The 25,743-nt window shown below is 53.2% G+C and overlaps 7 protein-coding genes across 7 annotated transcripts; 3 read left to right on the top strand and 4 right to left on the bottom strand.

Annotated features, from left to right (window-relative positions):
- Positions 1 to 219: 219 nt before the first annotated feature.
- Positions 220 to 8,019, bottom strand: UHO2_06650 (uncharacterized protein; the record flags this gene model as incomplete). Its single annotated transcript, XM_041558819.1, has 1 exon — positions 220 to 8,019. One exon carries the CDS (start codon positions 8,017 to 8,019, stop codon positions 220 to 222), a length of 7,800 nt encoding a protein of 2,599 aa, XP_041414753.1.
- A 1,401-nt stretch (positions 8,020 to 9,420) lies between these two features.
- UHO2_06649 (uncharacterized protein) lies at positions 9,421 to 11,799 on the top strand (the record flags this gene model as incomplete). Its single annotated transcript, XM_041558818.1, has 1 exon — positions 9,421 to 11,799. One exon carries the CDS (start codon positions 9,421 to 9,423, stop codon positions 11,797 to 11,799), a length of 2,379 nt encoding a protein of 792 aa, XP_041414752.1.
- A 111-nt stretch (positions 11,800 to 11,910) lies between these two features.
- UHO2_06648 (uncharacterized protein) lies at positions 11,911 to 13,101 on the bottom strand (the record flags this gene model as incomplete). Its single annotated transcript, XM_041558817.1, has 1 exon — positions 11,911 to 13,101. The coding sequence occupies one exon, from the start codon at positions 13,099 to 13,101 to the stop codon at positions 11,911 to 11,913; it is 1,191 nt and encodes a 396-aa protein (XP_041414751.1).
- Positions 13,102 to 13,869: 768 nt separating this feature from the next.
- UHO2_06647 (uncharacterized protein) lies at positions 13,870 to 15,612 on the top strand (the record flags this gene model as incomplete). Its single annotated transcript, XM_041558816.1, has 1 exon — positions 13,870 to 15,612. One exon carries the CDS (start codon positions 13,870 to 13,872, stop codon positions 15,610 to 15,612), a length of 1,743 nt encoding a protein of 580 aa, XP_041414750.1.
- Positions 15,613 to 18,619: 3,007 nt separating this feature from the next.
- Positions 18,620 to 21,595, bottom strand: UHO2_06646 (related to ULS1 ### ubiquitin ligase for SUMO conjugates; the record flags this gene model as incomplete). Its single annotated transcript, XM_041558815.1, has 1 exon — positions 18,620 to 21,595. The coding sequence occupies one exon, from the start codon at positions 21,593 to 21,595 to the stop codon at positions 18,620 to 18,622; it is 2,976 nt and encodes a 991-aa protein (XP_041414749.1).
- Positions 21,596 to 22,437: 842 nt separating this feature from the next.
- On the top strand, positions 22,438 to 23,574 carry UHO2_06645 (putative glutathione-dependent formaldehyde dehydrogenase; the record flags this gene model as incomplete). Its single annotated transcript, XM_041558814.1, has 1 exon — positions 22,438 to 23,574. The coding sequence occupies one exon, from the start codon at positions 22,438 to 22,440 to the stop codon at positions 23,572 to 23,574; it is 1,137 nt and encodes a 378-aa protein (XP_041414748.1).
- A 402-nt stretch (positions 23,575 to 23,976) lies between these two features.
- UHO2_06644 (uncharacterized protein) lies at positions 23,977 to 25,716 on the bottom strand (the record flags this gene model as incomplete). The annotated part of the gene is made up of 1 exon (XM_041558813.1): positions 23,977 to 25,716. The coding sequence occupies one exon, from the start codon at positions 25,714 to 25,716 to the stop codon at positions 23,977 to 23,979; it is 1,740 nt and encodes a 579-aa protein (XP_041414747.1).
- Between the last annotated feature and the right edge of the window lie 27 nt (positions 25,717 to 25,743).

Here is a 25,743-nt window from a genome sequence, read left to right as displayed (position 1 = left end):
GCCCTCGCATTCGCAACATAGACCGATCCTTGAATCGTGTACTTTTCTCAGTTAGCGCTCTCTATATACCTGTACAACTAGCTCAGTTTTTCACTCTCTTGCAAATCGGATCTCTACTCACGGATACGGACATGCCTGTCTTCAGCGCGACTTTCTGGTCTGAGAGGTTTTCTTCTATTGTCCTTGAATCACGGATGCAAAACAACGCCAAACGTGGATCTACAAGACGGACGCAAGACGAGGCTTTCGAATAGCACTATCCTCCATCTCCTCTCCTGCAACTTCGGCTGCTCTGGCTGCAGCGGCGGTCTCTTCACACATCCTATCAAACCCATACCTTGGGTCGAGTCGTGGCTGGCATGGTGTCCCGATAAAGTAACTGTCCATGGCTGATAAGAACCGACTAGCATACTCTGAAGGTGGCAAGATCGTAACGTTACTCTTGGCATCTTGACCTTTGAGCGCCTTCTTCGAGCTTGATTCTAGCTGTTTGGCGAGTGTGAACGCACCAAGAAAGTCGACAATTCGGCATCGGAACAAAGGTCGTTCTGGGGCCTCGTCAAGCTCCTCGGAGGCGTCCAGATCTGCAGTTTTGGTGTTTCCGGTCAAGTCGGCGGTCGCAGTGGGTGCTGCGGGTGGATACATATCGTCCTGTCTGACGGGACGTTCCATGACACCAAGGAGAAGGGAGTAGTCCATCACGTTGGAGGCGGTGAGGAACCGGGTATCGTTCTGTATGGCGCGGAAGAAGAGCTCCTTTTGCGTCTCAGGCACAAAGGCACGATGCCGGTAGCGTTCGATCCATTCGCTGTCCCACCATACTGCGCTCGAAGCAGAGTTGGCAGAAGAAGGCTTAGGATCGCCCCCCGTTGATTCTCCTCCCTTCTTACTGTCGTCGCCAGCCCTGCTCGGACTCGTTTGCGCACTGCTGTTGCTGCTCGTCCCGATGCTTGTGGCAGGTGCGGATGCATCTCCCGCTGTAGCGGATTGCAGTCCTGCGCCGAATGCAGCAGTGGCCGAACCTTGAGCTGGTGAACCCTTTGCAGCCCCTGGTACTTCCACGAGAGGCTGTCCACTTGCAGTTGCATTGACCGCAGCTTGTTGCAAAGTCTGCTGCTGCTGCGCACTTAGCTTGACCTTGCGATCGCGAATACCCTTGAGGTCGAAACGAATCGACTTCCCTCCATCACCCGCCCACAGATTCTCAAGCAGCATCACGTTCATCTTGAGCTTTGTCTCGCTGGTCTTCGTGTCCTTGATCTTGATGCTGTAGACTCCCGCGATCTTGACCAGCAGCGTTGGACAATCGTTGACTGCCGAGTTCATCATGTAGCGGATGTAGGCTGGTGCAAACTCAAGGAAAGCCTCCTTCTCATCGACGCTCCAGACCGTCAGCAGCTGCTTGGCGATGAAACGCTCATCAGCCGTCTTGAAGAAGGCAGCCTTGGACTTGCCGCCGGTAGCAACCCAAGGCTGGCATCGTGACAGGCTGTGGGCGAAGTCGTGCTCGACACCCCACTTCTCGCGCAGTGCTGCAAACTCTTCAGCAAACCAAGACACGCAAGAGATCTTGGTGGTGCCGTGAATGAGGTTGTGCTTGATGTGAGGCGACTCGGCTGCTTGAGAGCCTGGAAGAGTGCTGTTGGAGATCATCGACTGGGCGTCTGCTCCCGGAACACCTTCGCTTGCGGAAGACGAGGGCTGCGCTGCCATCTTGTGTGCTTTGCTATTGTCCTTTGCCAGCGGCGAAGTTCCACTGAGCCGATTTGCGTTCGGGCCCAGAGAACTGTCAGTTGCGTTCGCAGAAGATGACGTCGGTCGATTGCTGGAAGTTGAGCGAGGAATAGCTCGCGGCGACGCTGCTCCTACGGGCACTTTCGTATCGGAGCGATATGCGATATTACTGACGCGCGAATCTGTGCTCTGGGATTGCGATGTCGTCAAGGAGAAGATGCTGGCGAGTGAGGCAGGACGGCCCGACACCGGCGTAATCTGAGCATGGAAGGTAGTGTCCGTGCTCGTACTGCTGACGGTGCTCGTGCCTACAGTTTGCTGAGGATGTTGCTGCATCGACGACTTCCTGTCCGTAATGGAAGAAAAAGAAGATTGCGAACGGAGCTCGAATGTCCTGCGAAGTGCTGAGACGCTTCCAGAAGTGCGCAGGTCAGGCCTGCTGGGAGACGGAGACGGCGTAATTCGATCGGTGTGGATGGCAGACGGTCGTCTCAGTGGTGTCTTTTCCAATCTACGGGCATCCAATGTGGTGTCCTGACCATCCGTAGAGCTGCGGATGATTGAACTTCGTGCATCACCATCGTCGTCATCGTTGACAATATCATCGTCCTCGTCGTCATCATCATCTTTGAAAGATCCAGCGGAAGACGTCGGCCTACCATTGACCGGCATTGTTCGATAGTCGACTCTTTGCGATTCCGAGATGGTCGACCCGACCCGACGCAAGGTCAGTGACAAGATCGAAGACTCTCGCCCACGTTTCTTTCGCTTCAGCGCGGCCTTCACTGGCTCGGCATCGAAGAAGACCTCATCCTTATCCGGGTCCAGCTGAGAGAAGGGCACCTTCCGCATGGATCGGTCCTGTAGCAGCGAAGATACAGCCGTGGTGGTGCTCGCGGCTGATGTAGAGATGTGGGAGCCGATTGTGGCGGTCTCAACGTTGTCCGTGACGCCGCTACGCCATTGCTTGACATGCTCGTCATTGCTACTGCCCATGTAGCCCGCAGCATCTTGTCGACGATCTGCAAGCGTGCCCATTTCAGCGCGGAAGTCTCGCGAGCTAAGCGAAAAGGCAATGATGGACAAAGGCTCGTCGTCCCGGATGATGTAACAGCTTCCTGGGAAGGCTCGTCGACCCGTCTCGAGATATTCGGGCTCGTCGTAACTGCAGTTGCCGAAGTCTGCTTGCTCCTTCTTCGTCAGATGCTTCTTTGTCCATGCGGCCAAGCGATTCTTGGCAGACTTGGCTCGATCCGCGAAGGCTTTACGCAGATCGTTGATCCCGTCGAGGAAAAATGTCCTCTGCAAAGCTTCGTACAGCTCAAACTCGTCTGATCGCAGCGACGAGCGGAGATTGGTGAGCAAGTTCAACGGTTCGGCCACCTGCTCAAAAGCTGTCGAACTGGAAGAGGATGCAGTTGCACTCTCTCCCTGGCCCTGCACCTGGACCGCACCAGCAATTTGTGCTGCTGCTGCAGCCGCCTTCTTGCGGATGGTCTTGCCTGCTTCGTCCAGCTCACGAGACACAAAGACGTCTTCAAGCTTAGTCGTGTTGCTCTTGATGGAGGCGAAGAAGCGTTGGATTTCGAGTCGCGTCTCTTCGGCCAGTTGCTTGAACCTGCGTTTATCTGCCTGTGCCTGCTTCTGCTTCCTCTCACGTCGGCGTTCGCTGCCCGTTTTCAGGCAAGGACCTTCGATGTGCAAATCGTAGAGGACCAGAGGCTGCACTTGCACCTTGACGAGTGAGCGGCCATTTCGGAAAAAGCGCAGCAGGTTTGGTCCTTCCGCGACGCTCCTTGCGTCTTCGCTCCTGCCTTGTCGGAGCTGTTGCTGCACATTAACGAGACCGCCGTACGCTTTGGCGTTGGCGGGCTCCAGACCCGCCGCCCGACGCAGCGCAGGGTGGTACGAGATGGCTTCCAAGTATCGAGCAAAGGAGAGAAGATAGGTGGATTCTGACATGGGCATTGCTTTGCCCTGCCAGCCGCTCTTTGCGCTTGCGTTCCACATCCAGATACCACTGGTGCTTCCACTGCCTCTCTGATCAACAAGAGGCCTCGACGTTGCGCTCTCCGCCGCTTGCACAGCCGTCTCGGCGACAGCAAAGGCCGTGTTGGCAGCCTCCTTGTCCGTGTGAGAGGCAGCAGCGATGGCAGAGACGTCAGATTCTCGTGACTTGGTAGGCTTCAGTGAAGGCGACACAGCTGCACTTCCGGTCTGTAGAATAGAGTCTGCTTGTGCTCTTTCGGCTTGCGTCTCTGCAGAGCTCTGCGACTCTGGCCCGATCTCGTACAGGCGCGACGGCAGAACCGTTGCGACAACTTTGATGCGGCAAGATCCATGAAGGAACTGTAGACGCTGCTCGGGCATCCCATACATTCCGTTGAAACGTTGCCCCGTCAAAGCCTCTTTGCCATTTGCATAGCCTTTCATCCCGCTAACAATACGAGAGTCCGACGTCTTGTTTGAGGCGTCGCGATCTGCTTCCAGTGCGCAAGCTCGAATGCCGAGTTCCTCAATGACCTGACCAAGAGGTACATCGCGGCTATTGCTGAGACGCTGGTAGAAGGCCACCTCTTCGCGACACAGTCCGAGTGTCGATCCGTCACCAGCCAAAAGCTCGTAAGACAGTAGTTGCACAGAAGTAGTGCCGCGTCTTTCGTTTAGTTGTTGCTGTTGCTGTTGCCGTGAGGAGATGACGCTCCACGGCAAGCTTGATGAGGATGAGGCAGGCTTCTGCACGCCAACAAAAGGCAGCAAGTCTCCAGAAGCAGAAATGCCATGGGAGGGCGAACCGAAAGTCAGGTGCTCTCGACGCTGATCAGCCAAGAAACGGAGTGCTTGCAAGCGATAGAAGGCAGTGAGATAGGCAGCGGTCGGGAATGTGCCCAGGTTTGGATCCGCTTGATACTGGTAGCACTGAAGCATGGATAGCTCAGGCGATGTGGATAAAGCAGCTGGGCTCGGTCCTTTCACTGGGAACAGTGGCTGCGGCTTCGCCTGTGCACGCGCTCTCTGGAGGTAAGACGGCTTGACTTCTGTGTTAACCCGAGATCGTAGAGATGTCGTATCGATGCCAACGGTACCAGAGTCACTTTCTGATCGTTCTGCAGCGCTAGAGGACGGGGTCGCTGTGTTGAGATCAGAGCTGGAAAGGACCGTATCGGATCGCGGAGGCTCTGACGACGATGGCTTGGTAAAAGCATTCATCAGACGTCCGACGAAGCGGTGTGGTTTACTGCTCGAATAACCGCTTCCATCGGCAGCTGAGCCGCGGGAACCCTGCGGCGTAGGTGGAGCCGAGTTGATAGACACGCTGGCAAAGAGAGCGGCCTTTCTTGCTGCGATCGTCTGCTTCGGTTCCTCTCCAGTCTTGAAGAGCGTTTTTCGCGTGCTGTTGGAAGATAGGCTGTTTGTTTCGTCCTCGGTATGGTAGCGGTGCATGGTCAACGATTTGCGTGGCACAGCTGATGCTTCGTGACCATCGCTGGTTCCTGGTCGTCCGCCTGGAGCATTTGGACCTGAGTCTGCTGAACCATGCGGATGCTGGCCAAGCATGCCCCACAAGCTCTTTGTCCACTTGCGAGAACCCGGTTTGCCGTGAGCCTCATGCGCTTCTGTGTCTGGGTTGGCTATCGACCCAACGTAATGCGAGTCGTGCAGGTGGCTACTGCTACTGTCGGACACAGACCTCTGGCTGCCATCAAGACTCTGTTGCGACGTAGCTCTGAGGAGGTATGGCTGTTGCACCAAGCTTGCACCTCTTGGAGGCGCGTCGACGGCTGAAGTGGTGCGGGTTGGCACTTTGACCGGCTTGGGTCGCGCTGCGTCCGAGTCGCTCAGGAAGCTTGACTCGAGCAACATTGACATGCCGGCATACAGAGCAATCTCGAGAAGCTCGATCAAAGCTTGTCGCTGCTCCTCAGTCTGTACTCGACAGACAAAGCTGCCACCGACAAGCCTGACACGCTCGCCTTCGTCGTGTGGAGAGACGCTAACTCTGCGCTCGTGCGATGAGGCGCCATGGGCAAAGAGTTCCTGACCGTCAAAGAGGTCGGCCTTCCAGACAATCAGCTCCTGGCTGGTATCGTTAGTGGCGGCTTCGCGAGTTGCCTGAGCACCGAGATGAACAGTGGAATGACCAACCTTTCCGGCTTTGGCAGTCATGTCGGAGCGTGTCGATATGCTGGATCCGACGTTGCTATCGCCCGCCTCCAGACCTGCAGAAGCTTTTCCAAAATCCTTGGTGGTGAGCGTACCAGAACGATGACGTCGTCCTCTATCGGCTGAGTTACCCTCAGCAACGAGAATGTCAGCGCATAGTCGACAAACCACCATCTTGGCCCACTCATCGCAGCCTTGTCCGATCTGTGCTAGGTAGTCTCGTTCCGCCTTTTCGAGTGCATCAGTCTCGGCAGCCTCTGCCTCTGAGCGGCTGACAAAGGAGCGCAAGCTGGGACGGCTGGACTGAGGATGAAAAGTGCCAGATGAGACGGCAAGGACGGCGTCGATCGAGTCTTCTGGCCCACCGTTTGCAGTTGCAGCCGCGGCGGCTTGTTGCGTTCTCTGGCGCATGGCAGCCCCGGCAGCGGCGCTGAGTGATGCGAGATGCTCCATAGCTTTGCTCTTCTCGCCTGCTGCTGCTGCAGAGGCATTGGTCGTGGAAGTTGCATCTGCTGAGGCATCGACGCTTGTTGCAGAAGAGACCGCAGACGCAGCTTCTGCAGTGTTCAGCACGGTCTTCGAGGTTGCTGTGGGCAGCTGCGCAGCAGAAGTACTAGGGGTGATGCTATTGACGTCCAAAGCAGGTGCAGGAGATGGGCCAGCTGCGGAAGATCCGGAGGAGGGTGAGGGCTCCACGACGGGTGGCACGTCAGATGCACTGCTTTCAGGTGTTGCGGTACCACTGAGAGCGGTAGTGGCACTCGACTTGGAGAGGAAGTTGGGAAGACCAGCGTTTTTCTTGAGAAGGTTCTCAGAAGTGCGTCGAATGCTGGAAAGGCAAGGCGGTGGAAGTCCGTCAGCTGACAGGGAAGCCGCACTGACGGCATGAACGGCATCTTTCTCGGCGACCTCGCCTTCGAGTGTTTCGACACCAGCTATTGGGCCATAATTGCGAACGAACCAGACGGCGTTGCTGAGGATCTTGATAGCAACGTCTCTCTTGCGTATGCGATGATCTCGGTCCGAGTAAAGGCCAGCATACAGCTCAGGGTTCATCTGTAGATGCGAAACGGAGCCAAACCCTGAGGACGCAAGATCGCCTGGAAAAGGTGGGAGGATGTTCTTCGAAGCTTCCTTGTAGGCTTTGCCCAGAGCAGCGGCAGGCCAAGCGAATCGTGCCCAACGTGAAGACAGACCGCCGCTGGATTCGGCAGCCTGTGCAGCTGTAGCATTGCGTAGCTGAGCCTCGGCTCGCCAACGAATGGATGCAGTGCGTTGCAAGGCACCAAGCACCTGCTTCTGTGAGAGATGCCGGAAAGCAGTTTGAAGAGCGCGAAAGAGACTGTCGAGAGTCGCCTCGTCGAGAACATAGAGGCTGTCAGCTTCATTTCCGGAAGAGGTTTGACCAGCTGCTGTGCTGGACGTTGTTTGCTTCTTGTAGGTGCCGGTTGGAGAGATTATCACGTTTCGACCGATGGTCCCGTCGTCATGGCCTGTCACAGCAGAGTCGTAACGTAGTGCAGCATGGTGAAGGATGGTGAGCAAGTGCCGGAGACTTTGCTCGTCCAAGCCTTGTCCGTCGTTGGGCTGCTGTTGGAGTTGCGCCGCTTCAGCATCAGTACGAGTGCTGAAGCGAGACGATGAAGCTGCCTGACTTGCTCCGCTAGCCCGAGAGGAGGAGGAGGAGGAGGAGGAGGGGTCAATATGCTTCTCTGGAAGAGTATCCGGCCACCAAGAGTCTGCCTTCTGATACTGAGCGTCGAGAGCAGCCGAGTCGATCAGTCCTGAGTCCGGTCGGTCAGCCAGGCTAGAGTGATTGAACTGCGAGGATGGAATTTGCGGAAGAGGTTTGCGGATGAGACGACGTCGTGTAGTGAGGGAGAGCTCGATGCTGGCTTGCCAATTGGAGGTCAAGCCTTTGCAAGGTGGACTGTCGTCGGCATTGTCGGCGATGGATGTGCGTCGTGAGGTGGGAGTTGATGGGAAGGCCTGGTTGAGCGATGAGGGGTTTCTATATCGATTCGGTGTGATGGCTATCCTGGGCTGCTGTGCGGAAGCATGGCGACTTTTCGGAGAGGAAGCCGAAGCTGACAAGTCTGGGCGAGGCGTTTGCGTGATCATGATGAGGTTGTGAGCAGCATTTGCAACGCCAAAGTGATTTCAGCAGAACAGGTGCCGATAGGAATGCCGAAGGATGAAGGAGATGTTCGGCTCAGCCGAAGGCAGTGTAAAGCGGTTTGACCTCAGAGATGCGGCGGGTGCATCGCCCTCGTGAGTTCTGACGGTCACGGCTGAGTGTGTTGCTCAAAGGTGCTAGTTAGGCTCGATATCGGCTCGTTCCGCTAACGGCAGCGCCGACTGAGCTTCTGATGGAAGCTGCCAGAAGTGGTCGCCAAGAAGTGGTCGCCAAGAAGTGACGGTGTAGAGATAGGAATGTGGCGCAGTCTGGATAGGCAAAGGTCGAAGCTGAGCTTCTCTTGACGCTCAAGGTGAAGGCAAGGCTAAGCTGCAAAGCGACACCTCAAGGCGCATGATGCCCGATTCGCAAGTGCTTCCTTGTCTCCAAAAAAGCTGCAGCTTGTCGCTCTCGGCTCTGTTTGGCCCTATTGGCTCCTGAGCTGAACCCTGGGCTCTTTTGTTGTTTACTGTCAGGAAATAGCAAATCTGGCCGAATCAATTAGGCGTGAATTATTCACCAAGGCTCTGGAGCAGCTTGTCTTTGCTCTCTGTTCGAGGTACAGCTGCGCTAGAAAAGTGGAGGTTTGAAAGCGTTTTTTTTTTTTTTTTTTTTTTTTTTTTTTTTTTTTTTTTTTCTTTTTGGTGTTGGGCTTAACTGGTCGAGGCAAGGTGCTAGAAGACTTACGTTAGCTTGCTACGCCAACTTGTGACGAGCTCGAGCCGTCTCAAGACGGTGTTTTGTCGGCATCGTCGGAGAACCAGCGCTTGGCTGCATGTTTCGGGAGTGGACTGTCTGTTTAGTACTTTTCGCGAACGCTAGCATCAGTGGTATTGGGACGAGTGACCACAGAGAGTTTCCGAAAGGACCGAAAGTGCCAAGACAAAAGGCTGGAAGGAAGGGCAACTTGCAAAGTAGCAGAAGCGAGCTGATCCAACTTGTATCTCACCGAGGCAGTGGCAGCGTGTCAAGTAGCTGATCACCTTTGGCTATTCCAGTGGCGTTTGCTGTAGGTTGATCGCCATGGGTTAAAAAAAAAAAAGAAAAAAAAAAAAAAAGGTCGTGCATAGAGCGGGCGACGAGATAGTTTTGGCCCGAATTTCAGTCTCAGCTCGACTGTCTAGGGTCTGAGATGGGCACTTGCCTTGCTTACTTTCGGATGTGCCGCTCTCACCACATTCCCACGGTCCACCTTCATCTCAGCTTCACGCCCTCCGCTTCTCCTTCCACTCGGTGAGGCTCAGCAGTAGACGCATCGGAAGAGGACCGACAAGCGTCAGTCACGGGCAGCTGATATCCCTCCAGGTAACAGCTGTGCGGTCAGCGCAATCGGGGACGCTCCGACAATGTCGAACATCATCCGCGAGTATCTCTCAGTGCCATCGCCAGCACGAGTCGACTCTCCCAACCAAGTCCAACAATGGCTCGACTCGCTCCTCTCCAGCGGCATTTCCGCACTCGGCTCAGTCAGCGATTCAATACGCTCCAAACTCGCAACTGCAATCCTCAACGACATGGCGACAGCATCAGGAACTCGTGAGGGCGACTACCTTCTCAACGCACGAAGCCATGTTCGCTGGAATGCAGACATCCGACTCTCTGCGCTCAAGCTACTTAAAGAGCTCAGTCGTATGCCCGGTGGGAGTGCCTCCTTGGGCAAACCAGAAGCCTCACGGATCTTGTTACAGCAGGTAGACTTTCCAAAGCAGAGGGTAAGGCGCGCTTCCATGTCGCTTTCTCATTCCAAGCGTCCTAGCGGTAGTCGCAGATCGCAAGCTGCAAGCTCAACTTCATCGACGCTCGGCCTTCCGAACCACTCGCTCGGCTCTATCGCAAAGACCTTACGCCGTGCAGTCAAGAGACGTGGCTCTGCTCAGTCCTGCCGTTCATCATCGCAAGTCAAAGATGCTCCTTCATCAGACAGCAGCAGCAGTGGTGAAGAGTACGATATCGGTCGAGACCCTGATTGGGCTATCACTGACTTGGCTTTGCGCTGCCTCAACAATGCTTTGTTCCTCAACCAAGATGCACGTCTCCCCTTCTCCAGTGACGAGGTTGGTGGAGGTCATGTAGCTGTTGCGCTGCTTTCGAGACCCGAAGACACTCCTGCAGATATCCTCTTCCTTGGAGCACGGCTGCTATTCTTCAGTACCCTCTTCCAGTCGCCTTTCAACAAGACCGCAGTCGCTATGCTCAATGCTGTCAAGATCGAAGCTGTATCTGTCCATGCGCTGCTTAAGGCGATACTCGACAAGAAGGCAGATAGCAATGCTGCTGAGACGGTGCTCGTGGCGAGTGGAAGCGAAGCACAGCTGAATATGGCGCTTTCGGATCTGCTCAAGGCGCATTTCAACATCTGCCTTTACTATCCCAGGATCGCTGATGCCGAGGCAGAGCAGCAGCAACACGCCGCCGAGGCAGCCGATCGAACGGCAAGCAAAGCCGAGAGTGAAAAGGCAAGAGCCATACTGGGAGAAGCATTCCACCCAGAGCTGCTAGACATGCTCCCTCCGCTCATCTCGGTCATCACTCAACTTCCCATCACTTCACCAGTCCCACTCATGCCACCTACCACACACGCCATTGCTGCGCTTCTCAACTATCCTCTATCTCACGTCAAGAAGGAGCTCGTCAAATCTCAACCACCACCTTCTTCCATCACCACAAGCACCGGCAGCAGCCTCACTATCCCTATCTCCAAAACCTCGACCGATGCATTCCGCGCAGCACCTTCGTACATCTATCGACTGATCACATACTCCGACCTGATGCTTGCACGCTACTTTGCCTCCGCCTCTACGGGCGAAAAAGGCAGGCGTGTTCCAGAAGACGTCGACTCCAAGTCCATCAAACAAAAAGCTTCCGCTGACGGGGTCGATCTCGAAGACACCCTCGAACCTCTCCTCCTACTCCTTCGCAAAATTGCAGCTGAAGACGCCGACCTTTGCTCCACCCTCCACTCCATCCTTCTCCCAGCCGACGTTGATCGCAGTCTCGCCCTCGACCGCCGCATCGACCTTCTCGGTCGACTTATTCGACTTATGTCATCCGTCACTCTCCCTCGTCTTGCCCGCGCTTCGGGTGAGCTTTTGCTCTCACTCTGCGAAGGGAATGCGAAGCAGATGACTGAGACGATCGGGTACGGTCCCTGTGCAGGATTCCTTATGAATACGGGTCTCGCATCTGCTCTTCCCTCGGATACCACCTCTACTTCTGGTCCGGATGGGAGAGCTGTGGATCCGATCACAGGCGAGTATGAGCCAACCGAAGAAGAACGTGCAATGGATGAGATCAACAGGATGACAGAGGAAGAGAAAGAAGCAGAGGCCGAGAGACTGTTTGTATTGTTCGATAGGTTGAACAAGACTGGAGTCGTGCAGGTGCGACACCCGATGGAAAAGGCGAGAGAGGAAGGGAGGTTTGAGCAGATTGAAAAGAGGACGGAGCAAGAAGAGTGGAAAAGAGTGGAGAAGGAAGAGGAAGAGGCGGAAAGGGAGGTGGGAAGGGAAATGGCGGAGAGGAAGAGGAGGAAAGAGGAGGCTAGGCTTCGGGCGCAGCGATTGGTTGGGAAGTCGCCAGCAGCAGCAGCAGCAGCAGCAGCGGAAACACAAGCTGCTGAAGGTAGTGGGAAGTCAGAGTCAGCAGTTGAGAAAGCCGAAGACGTTGCCACGACAGAAGTTGCGACAGAATCTACGACTGAGGCTAAGCTCTCCGCCATCGATTGAAGCTTGACATTTCTGTCAGATTCCCATTCTGGCACCAGCATCAACTCATACCACATGGCACAGTTAGATTGCATTTTCAACCCATGTCATCACATTGCCGAATCCAGACTGCTATAGCGTCTTCTCCACCGCCTCCAGAGACGGCACCACGCTACTGAGCAAATAATACACAACCCCGGCCGCAGCACCAAACACGGTCACCAATGTCGTAATCTGCACCGGTGCTAGAAGCGTTGCGTCCAGAACTGGCACCTTCACTTTCAAGCCTCCTTGTGGCTGGTTGACTTTTGTTTGTGACAACGCTAGTACCAAACCTTGACTGTTCTTGCCGAGTGAGGAGGAAGAGAAACCGGCCGAGTTTAGAAGATGCAAGTGTCTGCGAGGGAAAAGAGATGAGAGGGACGTAGAGTAAAAGCCTTCTACAAACTTTGTTGCGCCGCCGTTGGAAGAGGAGTGATGGTTGGTGCAGGTGAGAAAGAGGGCTGGTGTTGGATTGATGCATGTTTCCACGTACTGAGAGGTCGAGCTTGTGGTAGGGGAGATGGAGGAGTACGGGGTGGTGGAGTTGGAGATAGTGAAGAGCCCGATTACGGTCTGTTTGGCGCGTTTGATCGAGGCAATGGGAAGGATGTCCTTTAGTAGCGTCGTGTATGGCGAGTGGATAGCAGCAAGTGCTCCACCTTGCATCCTCTTGGCTGCACTTTGTTTCGTGGGCGACTGATAACGTAAATGTAGCGCAACCTCAACTTTCACCTTCCCGTCCGCTCGTAAAAGCTCATCAACATCAACGACCTCAATAACCAACGTCGAAACTTCCTTCTTCCCTCCCATCTCCTCCTCACTACCCCTTTGGCCCTTCTTGACAACCTTGCGCCTCTTGCCCAGATGCTGCTCTCCCACATTTCCGCCTGTAACCTCGCTTACCTTCTCTAAAGCGGCCTCTTGTATCAACCCTTGCACTCTCGACTCCTCCTCCGTTTCCCTCTCCTCTACAAACCCTGTGTCTTTCTTTTCCCACCATTGCTGATCCTCTTTCCCCTTTCCCTTGCGGATAGAATATCCAACCGCATCCTCAAGCTCAGCTTCATTAGCAAGGTGGGAAACGTTGTACCCTCTTCGCGATCTGCCCTGGGTAATGATAGGGTTGGAAGCGGTGAAAGGGTCGTAGAAGATTCCTGGTGGGAGGTGGACTAGAATGTGAGGGGTGCAGCCGGAGGTGGAAGGTGAGGTGAGCAGGGTGGGTGGCAGGGTGAGGGAGAGGGTAGGGTGGAAGCTTGAGCTGTTGATTAGGGTGGACTGCATCTTTGCGAAGGTGATGCAGGAAAAGTGATGGGGAGTGGGGAGCAAGATGATCGTGGTGATGGGCGGAGAGAAGAATAGAATGTGGGGAAGGAGAAGCGTGCTGCACGTGACCTGACATGGCGTGCGCATCTCAGCTGGACCAACACCTGTCGCAACCGGCTCGCACTTTTCGACAGCACTCCAGGTCTCCTCGAGAAGGATGTGTTCACGTAGCCTGACAGTTCTACGTGAGCCCGTGTCCGAAGCTGTTCCTTGCGATCTTCTCGTCTGCATCCTTGCGGTGTTCTCGTCTGCATGTGGTGCCGTCATCTGGCTGCCGTGGAAGCGGGATTGAATCCGCGCGACGAACCGCTCAACCTAAAGCCCCACCTTGCATCTTGTGTGGCAACGTCGACACACGTTTTCCTTTCTCTCCCATTCTTCATTTCGTTGAATCGCATCATCAGCACGAGCTTGGCTCTCTTTCAATGCCTGCAATATTGTTGCGCGAGTGTCCGAGTACAGCACCTTTCCGTTTGAGCCTATGCAAGAACCATTCCAAGTTTCAAACACGCCAAGGCTGGGATGAAGCTAAGTGCGGTTGTGGTAATCCATAACGCTTCTCGACGAGGGTGGCACGATGTGGGTGAGCTGATGAAATGCTCACAAGTGGGCAACCTTTCCATACGCTGCTAAGTTATATGTGCTACTCACCCCCTCGTCACTTTGCTCACTTTCCTCGCTCTTCACCACCACCACCACCACCACCACATCCATCCACAATCCGCCATGCGATCAATATTCATCATCAAATCACTCCTACCCCTCCTGCTCTACCTACCATCGACTCTAGCCCTGGGAACTCAGCTACCTTCACCCTCTGATGACAACCCAGCTTTCCACAGCGCTTCCGAACTACCCCCCTCCTCTTCCTCCTCTTCCTCCTCTTCTTACCAACCCATCTCTTCACCCCCTTCTCAACAGCCTTCCCTCGCCAAGGTAGTGTATCCGGACGAAGATCCCGCACACTCCCTTTTAGCTTTGTTTCGATCTCGTATTGAACATGGTAAAAATTCGGGTTGGGTGCCTATCGAGGATCCGTTGGAACATCCTGCTCATCATTTCAATGCCAAAGAATGGGCAAAGAAAGGGAAAAAGGCTGGGGCAGAGTTTACCTTTACTGCTGGAACAAGGGGGGAGGTGCCGGTTGAGAAAGTGAAGGCTAATTTGATGGTTGCGGGTGAGAGAGGAGGGGAGAAAGGTAGAGGTTTTAAATCTCAACAAGCAAGTGCTATAGATGGTAAGAGAAGGGTTGGGAGGTTCAACGAAGGTGGATTGTGGCCTTTTGCTCGTTGGCATTCTTTTCGTCAGAAAGCATCTACCTTTGCTCCTTCAGAGGATGTTACGATGGGAAGACATAACTCTCCGACGCGCAAAGCTCTCGATTCGGCTCGGAGCAAACCAGAATCCCTCTCCTCGACACCACCTTTATCTCGTCCTAAAACTCCTGCTAACTCTCTCAGCCCCAATCCCCCTTCCACCCCACCTTCTCTCATCACGCATGACAAGGTTCAATCATGGCTAAGTACCACGCCTCCCCCACCGCGCGAAATCGCCCCCTATCGCATGTGGTCAGTCTCTCGCTCCCTGCCTTCGATCAACCTCCACGGTTACAACAAGCTCACTGATCGCGATCCCGTCGCGTACTCACACTGGCTCAAAATGCTCGAATCCCAAAAGACTTTGGACTTCCTCGAAAGCTGGTCTAAATCTCTCCAATGGAGCCACGATAATCGGGTCTACCCTACCCGCGAGGCTCGCGTTATAACGACTCTGGGCATAGTTACGGGTTCTCAGGTTTCAACCGCTCCTCCAAGGTTCCTCGAGGATCCAGAGAATCCGAGGCCGATGGTAGAATCACTCGAACTAACGCTGAGATCTAAGCGACTATACGCCTTAGGACAGCTCGCAAAATTAGTTCCGCCTGCATTGGTAGGTCATAGTCCCGGCGTGTATGCTAAGCATGAAGAGAATGGATGGAATGATGTGGGGGTGGGGGAAGGAAAGATTCGCTTTCATGAAAAAGTTCATCCCATACAATATTTAAATCAGATGTTAAGGGATGGAAATGGTGCGGTGATATTGGAAAATGCTGTTCATGGTGAACTTCATCAAGACCTAGCTGATATTCCACAGAAAGCAATCGCCCATCTCGTCAGCCTACGAAACAAGAACAAGGGTGCGAGAGAAAGCAATATTGCACGCACCACATCAGGTAGCAGTGGTGGTGGTCGAGCTGAAGGCTCGGGTGAAGCAACAAGCGAACTCAAGGGCAGACAAAAGGGAGGTGCCAAGGCGAAAGAGACCTTGGAGGATCTTCTGGGGACCGAGTATGCTCTGCATAATAAATTTCACTTTCCATATTTCAAGGATAAACCAGCTTTCAAAATCCGTAACCCACTGGACACGCCGTTGGAGGAATTTGCTGCATTTAAACCTTTTGCTGATGCTGTCCGGTTGCGGACGCCTTAGCGAGCGGAAGAGGAGAGCAAAGCGAGCGGAAGAGGAGATGATGTTGCATCCCGATTTCGAACTTGGCCAGAAGGGGTTGGACCGTGGGAGCGGAAGCAAGCGCGAGCGAGAAAGGAAGGCCGCAAGCGAGCGAGCTGGAGAATCGTGCTCCATCGGTGACTTTGAGGCGACCAACGTCATTTCGCAGCGAGAAAGTAGCGAGCGAGGAAAATGGAGATAGGGGAAGCGGATGCGAGCGAGCGGTCTACATCAGCAGGGTGAGGGAAGAAGCTGTTTGCGAGGTTTTGAGAATGAGAGGAGCGGTATCAAACAACGCGAGCCTGTGAAAGCGAGAGCGCAGTTGAAAGCGATAGACAGAGCGGTGCAAGTCGAACGCGAGTGTTCGTTTCGATGCTGGATTTGTGTGATAGAGGAAGTTGCAAGTGGTGGAGGAGCCATAGCAAGGAATAGTAAGCGATAGAAGGGGAGCCGTTGGAAGCGACTACAAGTTAGTAGCGTGTTAGGATGGGTGGACAGAGTCGTTTGCGTTCGCGAAGAGAGCGACACTTGGTGACAAAAGCGTGTGGATCTTTCACTCACATTCGCGCGCTGTACAGGAAGACGAGGGTGACGGTGAGCACCGACGAATCACCGAAGAGGAGACGAGGCACAAACAGACGACAAGGCTAGGCGAAACACAGCAGGAGAGCTACATTATGGGGTGTAAAGGCATATGCAAACATGACAGGTAGTAGAGGCTAGCTCTGGCAATGGGCGGGCGAGCCTTGAAAGATGTGCGGAGGGAATAAGCTGCAGTAAGTCATCTCGAGCGACCCGCGGTGATGTGAGCTGGTAGGCAAAAAGTCGTTCCGGTGTCCCCCGTCGGCTTCAAAGCAAATGGTCAACGTTGTTGCTTCTGGCAAGCAATTGCAATATCACACTCTCTTGGCTTCCTCGTACTTTGATAGACGGTCTGTATACGTTCCGCGTGTGATCCTCTCAACGGCCCATCCGAGGTGAGCAGTGCTTATGTCCGACTGCGGCAGACCTTGACCCAGATAGAAGGCCAAGCAGAGGAAGCAGACTGAAACGTTGCGAGTGCGTTGTCGATTACAATATAGTGCAACTGCGCATGATAGACATCCCACCGCGACATGGAAGTGCTGAAGATTACGATCCAGTGAGACGCTAAAAGGTGACGCGGAGCCGATCTGATCGGAGATCAGGCAGAGCCAATCCGGTTAGATGTCCGATCTCACCAGAGATCGGGTACAACATGTCATGGGACCGGATGCGCAGAAGCAGGAAGAGTAGAAGTCAGATGAGGAGGAGTGCAGGAATCGCAGGATCGGGCCAATCAAGGGTTACAACAGAGTTCATCGAGATCTGTAATAGAAAGGCTCTATGACAGATCTCATCCAAATCGGCACAAGCAGGATCATATCACAAATCCTGCCGGAATCAGTAGTATCTTGATCATAGGATAGATCTCGCAGAAACCAGCAAGAGGACACTGATTCCCACAGGTCTCACAGCAGGACAAAACATTGAAGACATTGGGTCCACCACCCTGATGAAGCAGGGGGCTGACCCAACAATGAACTCAGAGCAGGAGGGTGGGTGAGATGAATGAGGGATGTGAGTCACCACCCAAATGAAGTGGGAATGGCCCCTGTTGATTATGAAGCAGCATGAGGACTGTCGATGCCACAGGAAGCAAGGGAGCGGTGCCAATGAGCAGCATTGTGAGAAGACAGGACTGATAGGGGGCATGAGAGGAGGAGGAGCAGTGTTAGAGGAGGATTCCCAGAGCAGAAGCAGGGTTGCAGGCGACATGGTGGGAATGGCTATATAACCATGCTTCTTATCATAGGGGTCAAGTGGATCCTCATCCACTCTACACTTTACCTTACTAGCTATCACTTTACAACGAGTATACTTAGTATCCCATCAACAAGTTGCAATCACATAGCATTGCTTCTATTGTAGCACATGTGTTGTATCACCACTCATTGACATCATCCAAAGGCAGTATTAACTGTGGTCCAGATAACAATTGACACCAAAGGTGGTTCACACTGTGGTCTGGCTCTCTCGATCATCAGAAACTGAAGGCAGTTGTCCACTGCAGTCTGGGGATCATTCAGTCACTCAGTTGGCACACTGGACACTCGTGTTGGTGCAAGCATATTCATGCCAGACCTTGGTGTCATCACAAAGTATCTATTGGATATTGATCATGCTGAACTACCTCTGAGTGGAGTGTGCCCAGTGGTCAGTCAAAATCCACAATAGATACCAGTTACAACATATTTGAGTGAGAAAAGTCATAGAAGGCTTCTATGACAGATTTCAGCAAGAATAATAATAAAGGCCTTTTACCACAGATCTCGATAGGATCAGTAGTAGTTGTCTTTCTACTACAGATTTCAGGTTTCAGGCGCGCGACCTCTGACACAACACAGTCCCGCTCGTTGTCCGGCTAGATCATTAAGTACAACAGCTCCCACATTCGGCATGTGCCACGACAATGTATATATATCAAGCTGAGAGCACTAGGCTCTCACCACGTTCTTTTAGTCAATTGAGTATATATGTTTCTGTCTTAAAGCAGCAGTGACATCGTACTCAGACTCTCCCCGATCGCCAGAGTTGAAGATACGCCGGAATAACCAATATGCAGGAAAGCCGAGTGGCTGATAGACTGATTGCCTGCATGCATGGTAAATTGTGTGGCGACCAATTAAGAGACGTTCACGAAAGAGAGCACCGAAGCATGAGGAGAACAATGCTGAGGCACCTCGTGATACACACAGTTCAGAGGGTAATGATAGACGATCACATGGACCAGACAAAGGTATATATACACACGATCCTGTAGCAGTAGTTCATAAAAATCTTAAGCATTGCATCTACGATATATCTGTGCAAAAGGAGCTAGAATGTAGCCCAGACGAAGCGGTGTCTTGCATAACTTCAACTGCCAGTTATCGGGACCAAACTTCTTTATATTACAACAGGAAGGGGCTCAACGATCACTTCCATTAAACAAGAACCAGATTTCCTTGGCATCCAGCTTGTTACCCTTCACCAGCTTGCTTCCCTCCAGTGCTGCCTTCGACAGAGCTCTCTTCTTCTCCTGCAACTTCAAGATTCTCTCCTCCACCGTGTCCTTAATGCTCAACTTGTAGATTGTCACATCCCTTTGCTGACCCAACCTATGTGCACGATCGAAAGCTTGTTCTTCGATCTGAGGGTTCCACCAAAGATCCATCAATATGACCCTGCTGCAGCTGGTCAAGTTCAAGCCCGTGCTTCCTGCCTTGAAGGAGATCAGGATGACGGTGATCGAAGGATCGGAACGGATTCTCTCGAGCGCTTGTTCACGATCTTGCGGTTTCATTGAGCCGTCGTACCGGACGTAGTTGAAGTGATGTTGACGAAGGTGTGGCTCGACAATGTTGAGGAAGGAAGTAAATTGGGAGAATACGATGGTCTTTTCGCTTTTATCGGCTTGACGGATTGCAGAGAGGATGGAGAGCATTTTGCGGATCTTGGTGGATCCGAACGAGGTCGCGAAGAGGTCTTGCGAGCATTTGGATGCCACTCGTGTGCAGTCGGTGCAGAGCTTGCGGTTAGCGAGCGCTGGGTTAACTGCTGCCATCAGCGTGTTCTCGTCGACAGCCGGAGGATTACGAGGCAGCTCGACATTACATTGATCGCACCGCTTGAGAGCAACACTAAGACTGGAAAGCATAGCTGCCAATCCATCATCATCGTCATCGTCATCGTCATCCTCTTCGGCTACTTGCTTCCCCTTGGCAGTCTTCGCTCCATCCCCATTGGCAGCAGCAGTCCCAATCGCACCAGCATCAACCCTCAAATTGCCCGTCACCATCGCGGGATGACTACACGCTTGCCTCAACCTCAAGAGCAACACCAAGGAAGCGATCATATTGGACTTCTTACCCGTCAACCTCTGCTGCTCTTCCTCCTTCTCAAACGCCTGCTTGATCCTTTCCTGCAATCCGACGTAAAAGTGCTTCTCCTGCGGACTATCAAACTCAAGCTCGATCAACTCCAGGTTTCGCTTGGGCAGGTTGAGAATCGATTTGCCATCTTCCATCTTGGCCTCCTTGGTACGACGAAGCATGATGGTCTGAAGCACAAAGCAAAGCCGCTTCATACCCCAATTGACTCTGGTCTGATTGGTCGCCTTGAGCGGTTCGCCGATCTTGTCCTTGAAGTGCTGAAAGTCGTCAAAGGGTGGAACACGCAGGAAGTGAATGAGGGAGAACATCTCGTAGGCATCGTTCTGAAGCGGCGTACCCGTCAGACACCATCGCGAGACACTGTTAGCTGCAAGCAAGAAGCAAGCACGAGAGCACTTTGCTTTGTGGTTTTTGATGTTTTGCGCTTCATCTAAGACGATACGGAGCCACTGAGCCTCAAAGAGAGGAGTAGGCATGACTTTCTTGACCGCTTTCGGCGGCGTTACAGGATCCGCGAACGAGTCTTCCGAATCTGCCGAGTGGATCTCCATAGGTTTGTTCTCAGAACCAGACTCTGCGTCAGAGTCGGCTTGGGTTGAGCGATGGTTGACGAGAGAGCCATTCTTGGGCTTAAACTTGGGCTTTGCTTTCGATTTAGACTTGGATGAGGACGAGGAAGCGACTGCAGCGGAGGGTGCGGTGCCTTTGGCCAGAGCTTCGAGGTTGGACATGTAGTTGCTGTATTCGCTCGCTGCGGTAGTGTAGGTGGTGATGACAATGTCGAACTTGTTGAAGTGAGAAGCCTTCTTGGAACGAGAAGGTCCGTGGTAGAGGTAGACCTTTAAACCAGCATCAGTCTTTTCAGCGACTTCGCGCTCCCACTGCTTGATGACGGCGAGCGGAGCGATGATGAGGGTGGTCTTGGAAGCCAGCTCTAGACGGGACAGAGTTTCAGGCGTTTGCTGCATTGCTTTGTTGGCTGTCGCTTTTGCTGCAGCAGCCGATGGCGCCTTGTTGGCACGCTTTGAAGGCTCCAAAGGCACCTCGAGATCAATGGTGGAAGCATCTTGACCTGGACGATTCGAGACGAGGAGTGCCAAGGTTTGCACCGTCTTTCCCAGACCCATGTCATCGGCAAGAATTCCGCCCTTGGCTGCACCCTTCTCCCGCTCGCGCATCCACGTAACGCCCTGCACCTGATGAGGCAATAAGATACACTTGAGACCAGGAATAGTGGCACTAGTCCTCGCATCTTCGGACAACTCGGTGACATTGACCATGTTGGATAGCAGATCCTGGATCTGCTTGTCACGGGTAGCAGCATCTATAGTAGGAACGACAGCCGCGTCATTGGGGTAAGTCGTGGGTTCGTACTCTTGACTCATAAAGAGCGATTGCGATTGCGATTGCGAATAAGCTACTTTGCTTCTTGACTTTGAGGGTGATGAGTACGCCAAAGGCAGATGTGAGACAGGCGGTTGATAGAAGGGGTTGTTGTTGTTCAGTGTTGGTGGTGGCGGTGGTGGCGGTGGTGGTGGTGGAGGAGGAGTCTGCTTAGGAGAGATGAAAGGGAGCTGAGAGGACTTGGAGTTCGGCGAGCGGAATGGTTGTGACGCCGCGTAGCTCGAGGTTGTGAGAGGTCGAGGGGGAATTGGATGTGGGTGAGATAAAGTAGGTGCCGCTTGGAAGGGATTCGCACGATTAGCTCCCATGGGAGAAGGTTGAGCAAAGACAATAGGATCTGCTCGTGAGCCTATACCTCTGCTCGGTGTAGTAGAGTTTGTGCTGCTGGATTGCGATGCTGAGTTGGGAGGAATGCATGGGAGCAGAGGAGGATGATACAATTTTACTTTTGGCGGTGGAGCGTGCTTGTTACGATGCGGAAGAGAGGAGACGGCAGGATTCGAGGATGCGCAAGTAGGAGCAACAGACTGTTCCCGCTCCTGCTGTCTCGTCGCTTGCTCGATAGCAGCGAGCTGCTCCTCCATGATCTTTCGGCGCATTGCCTCCATCCTTGCAAGCAGTTCGTCCGTTTCAGTGTGATTTGAGAATAGAGGCCGTTAGCGTTGGCTGGACAGTGGTAAACTTGCTCTTCGGTACGGAAAGCTGAGTCGGCTTCGAGTCGAGCTGGGCTTGCTTTGCGCCATCTATCGAAGGATCGAGTGTGCGAATCACCAAGCCACAGAGGCGTGTGATCTTTCAAGGTTTGGGTGGGACTCTCTCCGTTCCCTGTCGGCTTAGCCGTCTGGTTGTCGTTATCGATGTGATTGCGCCGCGGAAAGGAGGTGTGATCCTTCAGAAGGATGATTAGGGTGATGACAGGCGTCGGATGAACCGTGGGAGCACCAAAAGGAAAGCTTGAAAGTGGAGAGAACAACACGCAACACACCTCGACCGCCACGCGCGTCCATCACCCGATTCCTCCCCCCTCCCCCCTCCCCCCTCTCCCCCCCCCCTTTTCTTTGACCCGATTCAGATTCGGACACCAGAGCCGAAAAGCGGAAGAGCTGACCGCGAATCGTGCGAGACTCGGTTGACACTCAAACCTAGCAACAGAACAGCGGAAATCATGGATGCCATCTCACAGCTTTCTCTCCTTGGCCTCCACCTTTGCCAAGGAGAGCGGCGCAAGAGCTGCTAAATAGCACCTCTCTCTTCTGTGCTCAAGGCGTATTTGCGCTCAGTCATCTCTGCCAACTGCTGCTACACACACGACATCTCGAGCCACATCAGTCATTCTTCAAAGCGCAAGAAAACACTTTCTTCCACCTCACCCTCCTCCTCTTTCTCTCACACCACCAACATCATCTCACCCACCCACATTTCCTCCCCTCCATTCAACGAGACCGCAACAATGACCCAAGGCGAAATAATCAAATGCAAAGCCGCCGTCGCATGGGAAGCCGCCAAGCCCATGTCGATTGAAGAAATCCAAGTCCAGCCCCCTCGCGCCGGTGAAGTTCGAGTGCAAATCACTCACACTGGTCTCTGTCACACCGACGCCTACACTCTTTCCGGATCCGACCCCGAAGGAGCTTTCCCTGCCATCCTTGGTCACGAAGGAGCCGGGATCGTCGAATCCGTCGGTGAAGGCGTAACCCACGTCAAACAAGGTGACTCGGTCATCCTTCTTTACACTGCCGAATGTCGCGAGTGCAAGTTCTGCAAATCTGGCAAGACCAACCTCTGCCAAGCTGTTCGTGCTACTCAGGGTCAAGGTGTTATGCCTGACAAGTCCAAGCGTTTCTCTTGCAAGGGTAAAGAACTCTACCACTTTATGGGTTGTTCCACTTTCAGTCAGTACACTGTTGTCTCGCAGTACAGTTTGGTTGCCATCGACCCTAAGGCTCCTAGGGACAAGACTTGTTTGTTGGGCTGTGGTGTAACTACCGGTTGGGGTGCGGCTACTCACACTGCCAACGTAGAGAAGGGTAGCAATGTTGCTATCTTTGGTCTTGGTTGTGTTGGTCTTGCTGTTATCACAGGTGCTGTCGATGCTGGAGCCAGCAGGATCATTGCAATTGACACCAACGATCAAAAAGAGAGTTGGGCCAAGAAGTTCGGTGCGACCGAGTTCATCAATCCTACAAAGCTCGGTGAGGGTAAAGACATTGTCTCGCACCTGGTCGAAATCACCGATGGTGGACTGGATTACACTTTCGATTGCACCGGTAATGTCAAGGTGATGAGAAGCGCGCTCGAGGCTTGTCATAAGGGTTGGGGCGTCAGTACCGTTATTGGTGTTGCCGCTGCTGGGCAGGAGATTGCAACTCGGCCCTTCCAGTTGGTCACGGGTAGGAAGTGGCAGGGAAGTGCATTTGGTGGTGTCAAAGGTAGGACCGAGCTGCCTGGTATCGTGGATAGGTATATGAACGGAACTTTTAAGGTCGATGACTACATTACTCATACCATCGATCTTGACAACATCAACAAGGGTTTCGAGTATATGAAGCTGGGAGAGTGCATTCGATGTGTTGCCAAGATGTCCTAAGCGGTCAAGCTCCCAACATTCGATCCTGTAACTTGTACAAAGCCAAACTCTGTCAATCTCAGATCTCTGCACAATCACAATCATGTCACTGTGTGTGATATGCTTGCTTGCAAATCACTCAAGCACAGCTTCTGCGCGTTCGGCTCAACGCAAGGCTATTCAACGTCAACGAACAAGGTCTCATTCGAGCTCACAGCAACCAAGTGGAACGAGCAGAAATCGAAGCGAACAAATTTGATAGCAGCGCCGAAACGTAACCATGTAACGACAGTAAAACGCAAAACCCAAACTGCAAACCGCAAACCGCAAACCGCAAACCGCAAACCGCAAACCGCAAACCAGAACCCCCTCTTTCCCTGCCTCTCTGCCTTCCTCCTCTCGTCATGACCACCATCTCCACCTCTACTCATTCCTAGGCACAATAACAGTCTGTGCGCTATCTAGGTTGAAATACATCAGATTCTCCTGAAAGAATTCCATCCCCAAAATCCAAGGTTTGAAATCCTTACCATTGGCAGGAAACATTTGTTCCACTTGGGGAGAACCGACCAACGTTACCTCGCACATATCTTCCACTTGCCCTCCATTGTTGGTCTGGGAAGATGGCCTCTCTCCGCCACTCTGAACTTTCGGTTTTGGAGCTGGAGGCGGGTTAGCCGGGGGAGGAGGGAAAACAGGAACTTTTTGACCCAGTAACTTGAGCAAGAAGAATTCTCTCTTCTTCAACTTCACCACGTTGTCCTGGGAAGACAGGTCCTTCGCGTCACTCTTAGCTTTCGGTTCCGAAGCTGGAGGCGATTTAGCCCGGGGAGGAGGAGGGGGGGTAAAAGGAACTTTTTTACCCAGCAACATGAAGAATTCTCTCTTCATCAACTTCACCATGTGTCGTTTCTTCAGATTAACGGAAATCAAACCCAAAGTGTTCTGGAGGCCGGAGAGGTAGACGTTTACGCCTGCATCAATGTAACTCTTCCATATTAGTAAGGGATTCTCGCTTGCTTCAGAAGTGTCAGCTTCGCTATACCTCATTCTATTTGCCCCCATTTGCTGGTCGGAAGTTTTTGGTCGAATGCTGAGGAATGATGCTTGTTTATCCCCGATACCAAAACCAAATTTCAACCCTTCGCTGCATTTGGCTTGCCCCGTGATAACGCCTGATCCTTTGGGAGGCGGGATGGTGTTTATGCGAGATTTAGCAGCCTTGAAGATTTTTTCCACTTCGCTGGGAGGGGCGATGATGCCAGATGTTCCGGAATCAAAGAGAAGTGCATCAATTTGGATGTCGGGAACGATGGCAGAATCCATCAAGAAGGAGAGATCGCGGCGGTGAGCTAAGCCCCAGAACGGGTGGGCAGGGTAGGTGGAGCCGCTGGAAGGGTCGATAGCTATAGCATCCCCATAAGAGTACGTGGGGATCGAACGAGGTAGGGAGTCGCCCGAGAGAGGAAACACAAGTTCTCCTGTCGGAGGGTTGCTAGGGCTAAAGGCAAGGTAGAAGTGGCTATCCCCCTTCATACCCAACTTTTCTTTATGATCAGAAGACAGAAAAGAATGAAGGAAAGACGGATCTTCAGCCTGCCCTGCCTCTTGTCCTTGAGCTGCGGTATTATGCCTGTGCCGCTGCCCTTTCTGCGACATAGGCGGCTGAGAAATATGATCCATAGAAGGACTCAAACCCAAAATTCCATTCGCACCTTTCAACTGTCCTCCCAAGTCACTCAAGCTAATGGTAAGGTTCCCTCCCATAGCGCCACCCCCAGCTCTCTGCCCACTACCTTCGTTGAGAAAGCCTGTATCGAGCATGAACTTCATCTTCGGTTTGACGGGTCCAGCATCTTTCCTCGGGTCCGGGTTGGTGGTCATATACCCTCCTCCCATCTCAACGCCATCGGAGGTGGGGTCAGGGTCATATGTGGATGAGGTGGAGTGGAAGCTGCCGGACTGGATCACGAAGAATGGCGATCCGGTGTCGACGACTAAATTGTAGGTAGAGGCAGGGGTACCGATCGAGACTGAGGCTGTGAGGAGCTGCGATTCGGGGGAGTAGGTTAGGGGACAGACTAGGTTGTGCTTATCGGCTAGAGCAGGGTTAGGCGAGAGAAGTAGCAGGAGCAGAGGAAGGCTTAGTGATGCCACCCGCATGGCTGGAGTGACTGTGACAAGAGAATG

The sequence above is a fragment of the Ustilago hordei genome, assembly GCF_900519145.1.
Source record: "Ustilago hordei strain Uho2 genome assembly, contig: UHO2_contig_20, whole genome shotgun sequence".
Classification (NCBI taxonomy): domain Eukaryota; kingdom Fungi; phylum Basidiomycota; class Ustilaginomycetes; order Ustilaginales; family Ustilaginaceae; genus Ustilago; species Ustilago hordei.
This window is presented reverse-complemented; position numbering and strand designations above follow the sequence as displayed.